This window comes from Carcharhinus amblyrhynchos, unplaced genomic scaffold, assembly GCF_965287045.1.
Source record: "Carcharhinus amblyrhynchos unplaced genomic scaffold, sCarAmb.v2.hapA scaffold_772, whole genome shotgun sequence".
Classification (NCBI taxonomy): Eukaryota; Metazoa; Chordata; class Chondrichthyes; order Carcharhiniformes; family Carcharhinidae; genus Carcharhinus; species Carcharhinus amblyrhynchos.
Window position 1 is genome coordinate 54,634 of NW_027650512.1, and position 7,867 is coordinate 62,500.

Here is a 7,867-nt window from a genome sequence, read left to right on the forward strand (position 1 = left end):
CTCCTACCCTTTTTAAACAACGGTACCACATTCAGCACTCCCTCTGCACCAACCCTCCCACAGTGCGGCGCTCCCTCTGCACCAACCCTCCCACAGTGCGGCGCTCCCTCTGCACCAACCCTCCCACAGTGCGGCGCTCCCTCTGCACCAACCCTCCCACAGTGCGGCGCTCCCTCAGCACCGACCCTCCCACAGTGCGGCGCTCCCTCAGCACTGACCCTCCCACAGTGCGGCGCTCCCTCAGCACTGACCCTCCCACAGTGCGGTGCTCCCTCAGCACTGACCCTCCCACAGTGCGGGACTCCCTCAGCACTGACCCTCCCACAGTGCGGCACTCCCTCTGCACCAACCCTCCCACAGTGCGGCGCTCCCTCTGCACCAACCCTCCCACAGTGCGGCGCTCCCTCTGCACCAACCCTCCCACAGTGCGGCGCTCCCTCAGCACCGACCCTCCCACAGTGCGGCGCTCCCTCAGCACTGACCCTCCCACAGTGCGGCGCTCCCTCAGCACTGACCCTCCCACAGTGCGGTGCTCCCTCAGCACTGACCCTCCCACAGTGCGGGACTCCCTCAGCACTGACCCTCCCACAGTGCGGGACTCCCTCAGCACTGACCCTCCCACAGTGCGCTCCCTCAGCACTGACCCTCCCACAGTGCGGCGGTCCCTCAGCACTGACCCTCCCACAGTGCGGCGCTCCCTCAGCACTGACCCTCCCACAGTGCGGCGCTCCCTCAGCACTGACCCTCCCACAGTGCGGCGCTCCCTCAGCACTGACCCTCCCACAGTGCGCTCCCTCAGCACCGACCCTCCCACAGTGCGGCGCTCCCTCAGCACTGACCCTCCCACAGTGCGCTCCCTCTCCTGCAGGGTGTGGGGTGACAGTGGGATGTTTGCTGTGATGACTGGTTCTCTCTGCTCCAGGTCGATAAGGCGTCCCTGGTGTCACAGAATGCATCGCTGGCAGCGCAGGGCAGCCGGCTGCAGGGGGAGTGTACCACGCTGGAGGCTGAGGGCAGGACACTGGCCAAGGAGTTGGAGGAGGTGAGGGGACACCTGGACTCAGTGCTGAGGGACCATGAGAAGCTGGTGCTGCTACACGAGGGTCAGGAGCGGGAGTTTGAGGGACTGATCGAGAAGCACCGAGCTCTGAAGAACAGCCACAAAACCCTGGAGACGGAGCACAAGGAGCTGGAGGGCAGGTAGGAGCACACTCACTACCCACACCCTCACTTTCCTCACTCACTACCCACACACTCACTACCCTCACTCACTACCCACACCCTCACTACCCTCACTCACTACCCACACCCTCACTACCCTCACTCACTACCCACACCCTCACTACCCACACACTCACTACCCTCACTCACTACCCTCACTCACTACCCTCACCCTCACTACCCTCACTCCCCTCACACTCACTACCCACACCCTCACTTTCCTCACTCACTACCCACACCCTCACTACCCACACACTCACTACCCTCACTACCCTCACACTCACTACCCACACCCTCACTACCCTCACTCACTCCCTCACCCTCACTGCCCTCACTCCCCTCACACTCACTACCCACACCCTCACTCACTACCCACCCCCTCACTACCCTCACTTACTACCCACACCCTCACTACCCTCACACTCACTACCCTCACACTCACTACCCTCACACTCACTACCCTCACTCACTCCCTCACACTCACTACCCACACCCTCACTACCCTCACACTCACTACCCACACCCTCACTCCCCTCACCCTCACTCCCCTCACCCTCACTCCCCTCACCCTCACTCCCCTCACCCTCACACTCACTCCCCTCACACTCACTCCCCTCACCCACTCCCCTCACCCTCACTACCCACATCCTCACTACCCACATCCTCACTCCCCTCATCCTCACTCCCCTCATCCTCACTCCCCTCATCCTCACTCCCCTCACCCTCACTATCCTCACCCTCACTACCCTCACCCTCACTACCCTCACACTCACTACCCTCACCCTCATCCTTACTACCCTCAGCCTCACTACCCACACACTCACTTCCAACACACTCACTAACCTCACCCTCACTGCCCTCACCCTCACTGCCCTCACCCTCATGACCCTCACCCTCATGACCCTCACCCTCATGACCCTCACCCTCACGACCCTCACACTCACTACCCACACACTCACACACACACATTTTTTCTCTGTCTCTCTCTCTCTCTCTGTCCCCTCCTCTCTCCATCTCACTCCCTCTCTCTCACACACACACACTCCCCCCCACCCCCCCGGGCTGTGCTCTGATGCTGTCTCTCTCTCTCTCTCTCTCTGTCTCTCAGATACACCCAGCTGTTGGATCGGAAGGTCCAGCTGGAGGAATTGGAAAAGGCAGTGAGGGGGCAGCAGGAAGCCCTGGAGACGGAGGCTCGGGCTCAGAAGGAAGTGCTCGAGGCTTATCGGAGGCTGCAGGGAGAGTACGACAGGTAACCCGGCTGCTCAGTCCCCAATCTCCACAAATCATTCTCACACCCATCTCTCCACCAGCCAGTGCCACAGGGAGCTGCCAACTTTACCCGCCAGTACCGCTGTCCAGTAGGTAGCAATCTGATCGGTGCGACATGTGGGCCGCAGGGCTCTGTTCACTCATATCCCCCCATCCTTTCATCAGTGCAGGCTGACAGCACAGGAGAAGGCCATTCGGCCCATTGAGTCATTGCCAGATCCCTGAATCAGCAACTCACTGGAAACCATTCTCTCCGTAACGGGAAAATACATCGTTCCCGAATTACACCACAGCGACACAGTGGGTTAACACTGCCCCCTCACAGTGCCAGGGACCCGGGTTCGATTCCCGGGGACACGGTGACACAGTGGGTTAACACTGCCCCCTCACAGTGCCAGGGACCCGGGTTCGATTCCCGGGGACACGGTGACACAGTGGGTTAACACTGCCCCCTCACAGTGCCAGGGACCCGGGTTCGATTCCCGGGGGCACGGTGACACAGTGGGTTAACACTGCTGTCTCACAGCGCCAGGGACCCGGGTTCGATTCCCGGGGACACGGTGACACAGTGGGTTAACACTGCTGTCTCACAGAGCCAGGGACCCGGGTTCGATTCCCGGGGGCACGGTGACACAGTGGGTTAACACTGCTGTCTCACAGCGCCAGGGACCCGGGTTCGATTCCCGGGGACACGGTGACACAGTGGGTTAACACTGCCCCCTCACAGCGCCAGGGACCCGGGTTCGATTCCCGGGGGCACGGTGACACAGTGGGTTAACACTGCTGTCTCACAGAGCCAGGGACCCGGGTTCGATTCCCGGGGACACGGTGACACAGTGGGTTAACACTGCTGTCTCACAGAGCCAGGGACCCGGGTTCGATTCCCGGGGGCACGGTGACACAGTGGGTTAACACTGCTGTCTCACAGAGCCAGGGACCCGGGTTCGATTCCCGGGGACACGGTGACACAGTGGGTTAACACTGCTGTCTCACAGAGCCAGGGACCCGGGTTCGATTCCCGGGGGCACGGTGACACAGTGGGTTAACACTGCTGCCTCACAGAGCCAGGGACCCGGGTTCGATTCCCGGGGGCACGGTGACACAGTGGGTTAGCACCGCTGCCTCACAGCGCCAGGGACCCGGGTTCGATTCCCGGGGGCACGGTGACACAGTGGGTTAGCACCGCTGCCTCACAGCGCCAGGGACCCGGGTTCGATTCCCGGGGGCACGGTGACACAGTGGGTTAGCACCGCTGCCTCACAGCGCCAGGGACCCGGGTTCGATTCCCGGGGGCACGGTGACACAGTGGGTTAGCACCGCTGTCTCACAGCGCCAGGGACCCGGGTTCGATTCCCGGGGGCACGGTGACACAGTGGGTTAACACCGCTGTCTCACAGAGCCAGGGACCCGGGTTCGATTCCCGGGGGCACGGTGACACAGTGGGTTAACACTGCTGTCTCACAGCGCCAGGGACCCGGGTTCGATTCCCGGGGGCACGGTGACACAGTGGGTTAACACTGCTGTCTCACAGAGCCAGGGACCCGGGTTCGATTCCCGGGGGCACGGTGACACAGTGGGTTAACACTGCTGTCTCACAGAGCCAGGGACCCGGGTTCGATTCCCGGGGGCACGGTGACACAGTGGGTTAACACCGCTGTCTCACAGCGCCAGGGACCCGGGTTCGATTCCCGGTTCGGGCCACTGTCTGTGTGGAGTCTGCACATTCTCCCTGTGTCTGTGTGGGTTTCCTCCCACAGTCTGAAAGATGTGCTGGTTAGGGGAATTGGCTGTGCTAAATTGTCCCTTAGTATCAGGAGATTAGCAGGGTAAATGTGTGAGGTGCCGGGGATTGAGCCTTGTTGTCAGTGCTGGCTCGATGGGCCGAATGGCCTGTGCACTGTCGATTTCTCTGATTCTATGAATCCGACTCCCCCTCGAAAGCCTGAGTCAAACCTGCCTCCTCCACCCTCCCAGGCAGCGCCTTCCAGACCCTAACCACTCGGGGGGTGAAGAAGTTTCTCCTCGTGTCTCCATTGCTGCTTTTACCCATTTTAAATCCGTGTCCCTCTCTCATTCCCAATCCTTTTCCCAGCAGTTTCTCCCTCTCTGCTCTGTCCAGCCCCCCTGGTGATTTTGGTCATCTCCATCAAATCCCCTCTCAGCTTTCTCCTCTCCAAGGAGAACAGTCCCAGCTTCTCCGACCTGTCTCCATAACTGGAATTCCTCATCCCGGGAACCGTTCTCGGGAATCTCTCCCGCATTCTCCCCACTGTCTCCACATCTTTCCTAAAGTGTGGGGCCCAAAACTGGACACAACACTCCATCTGAGGCCAAACGAATATTTTACCCAGGTTGGAGTGAGCCTCCTTGTTGATGTAGTCTGTGTCCCTGTTACTACAGCCCAGGATACTGTCTCCTTTACACTTGGACACCCAGATCCCTCTGCTCCGAGGTCACCGCTGGGTTTATATCCTTTATTTGTACAAATCCTTTCCCGTTCCCTCAGCGGCCCCGGTGTGGATGGTGACTAATTCCCTCCTTCCCGCTCACAGACTCATTCAGAACCATGCGGAGGGTACGAGGCAGCAGGACGAGCTCCAGGCGGAGCACCGGGCCCTCCGGAGCCAGTTCAACGCAATGCAGGTGGAGAAGGCACGGGCCGAGGCCGAGGGCAACATCCTGAAGGATCAGAGCCAGCAGCTGGATATCCGACTGTCCAAACTCAGCAGCCAGTGTGAGGTAGGACAGGGCCCCCTCACTCCGACACCCTCACTCTCCGACCCCCTCACTCCGACACCCTCACTCCAACACCCTCACTCTCCGACCCCCTCACTCCGACACCCTCACTCCAACACCCTCACTCCGACACCCTCACTCCAACACCCTCACTCCGACACCCTCACTCCGACACCCTCACTCCGACACCCTCACTCCGACACCCTCACTCCGACACCCTCACTCCGGCACCCTCACTCTCCGACACCCTCACTCCAACACCCTCACTCCAACACCCTCACTCTCCGACCCCCTCACTCCGACACCCTCACTCCGACACCCTCACTCCGACACCCTCACTCCGACACCCTCACTCCGACACCCTCACTCCGACACCCTCACTCCGACACCCTCACTCCGACCCCCTCACTCCGGCACCCTCACTCCGGCCCCCTCACTCCGACACCCTCACTCCGACCCCCTCACTCCGGCACCCTCACTCCGGCCCCCTCACTCCGACACCCTCACTCCGACACCCTCACTCCGACACCCTCACTCCGACACCCTCACTCCGACACCCTCACTCCGACACCCTCACTCCGACACCCTCACTCCGACACCCTCACTCTCCGACACCCTCACTCCGACACCCTCACTCCGACACCCTCACTCTCCGACACCCTCACTCCAACACCCTCACTCCGACACCCTCACTCCGACACCCTCACTCTCCGACACCCTCACTCCGACACCCTCACTCCGACACCCTCACTCCGACACCCTCACTCCGACACCCTCACTCTCCGACACCCTCACTCCGACACCCTCACTCCGACACCCTCACTCCGACACCCTCACTCCGACACCCTCACTCCGGCCCCCTCACTCCGGCCCCCTCACTCCGACACCCTCACTCCAACACCCCTCACTCCGACACCCTCACTCCGACACCCCTCACTCCGACACCCTCACTCCGACACCCTCACTCCGACACCCTCACTCTCCGACACCCTCACTCCGACACCCTCACTCCGACACCCTCACTCCGGCACCCTCACTCCGACACCCTCACTCCGACACCCTCACTCCGACACCCTCACTCCGACACCCTCACTCCGACACCCTCACTCCAACACCCCTCACTCCGACACCCTCACTCCGACACCCCTCACTCCGACACCCTCACTCCGACACCCCTCACTCCGACACCCTCACTCCGACACCCCTCACTCCGACACCCTCACTCCGACCCCCTCACTCCGGCACCCTCACTCCGACACCCTCACTCCGACACCCCCACTCTCCGACACCCTCACTCTCCGACACCCTCACTCCGACACCCTCACTCCGACCCCCTCACTCCGACACCCCTCACTCCGACACCCTCACTCCGACCCCCTCACTCCGGCACCCTCACTCCGACACCCTCACTCCGACACCCTCACTCCGACACCCCCACTCTCCGACACCCTCACTCTCCGACACCCTCACTCCGACACCCTCACTCCGACCCCCTCACTCCGACACCCTCACTCCGGCACCCTCACTCCGGCACCCTCACTCCAACACCCTCACTCCGACAACCCCACTCTCCGACACCCTCACTCTCCGACACCCTCACTCCGACCCCCTCACTCCGGCCCCCCTCACTCCGACCCCCTCACTCCGACACCCTCACTCCGACACCCTCACTCCAACACCCCTCACTCCGGCACCCTCACTCCGGCCCCCTCACTCCGACACCCTCACTCTCCGACACCCTCACTCTCCGGCACCCTCACTCCGACACCCTCACTCCGACACCCTCACTCCGACACCCTCACTCCGGTCCCCCTCACTCCGGCCCCCCTCACTCCGACCCCCTCACTCCGACACCCTCACTCCGGTACCCTCACTCCGGCACCCTCACTCCTACACCCTCACTCCGGCCCCCTCACTCCGACACCCTCACTCCGGCCCCCCTCACTCCGGCACCCTCACTCCGGCACCCTCACTCCGGCCCCCCTCACTCCGGCCCCCCTCACTCCGACACCCTCACTCCTACACCCTCACTCCGGCCCCCTCACTCCGACACCCTCACTCCGGCCCCCTCACTCCGACACCCTCACTCCTACACCCTCACTCCGGCCCCCTCACTCCGACACCCTCACTCCGGCCCCCCTCACTCCGACACCCTCACTCCGACACCCCCACTCCGACACCCTCACTCCGGCCCCCCTCACTCCGGCCCCCCTCACTCCGGCACCCTCACTCCGACACCCTCACTCCGACACCCTCACTCCGGCCCCCCTCACTCCGGCCCCCTCACTCCGGCACCCTCACTCCGGCACCCTCACTCCGGAACCCTCACTCCGACACCCTCACTCCGACACCCCCAATCCGGCCCCCCTCACTCCGGCCCCCCTCACTCCGGCACCCTCACTCCGACACCCTCACTCCGACACCCCCAATCCGGCCCCCTCACTCCGGCCCCCTCACTCCGGCACCCTCACTCCGGCACCCTCACTCCGACACCCTCACTCCGGCCCCCTCACTCCGACACCCTCACTCCGGCCCCCTCACTCCGACACCCTCACTCCGACACCCTCACTCTCCGACACCCTCACTCCGACACCCTCACTCCGACACCCTCACTCCGACACCCTCACTCCGACACCCC

At 62.8% G+C, this 7,867-nt stretch overlaps 1 protein-coding gene across 1 annotated transcript in view; it reads left to right on the top strand.

The window, feature by feature from the left end:
- The window catches only part of LOC145340095 (girdin-like), a gene marked incomplete at its 5' end in the record, with an annotated part of 61,246 nt that overhangs the window by 44,174 nt on the left and 9,205 nt on the right, over window positions 1-7,867 (top strand). The window contains 3 exons of the mRNA XM_080184521.1: window positions 923-1,200; window positions 2,330-2,473; window positions 5,046-5,232. Of these exons, the coding sequence (XP_080040647.1) occupies window positions 923-1,200; window positions 2,330-2,473; window positions 5,046-5,232 (609 nt within the window). The remainder of the gene's footprint in view (window positions 1-922; window positions 1,201-2,329; window positions 2,474-5,045; window positions 5,233-7,867) is intronic.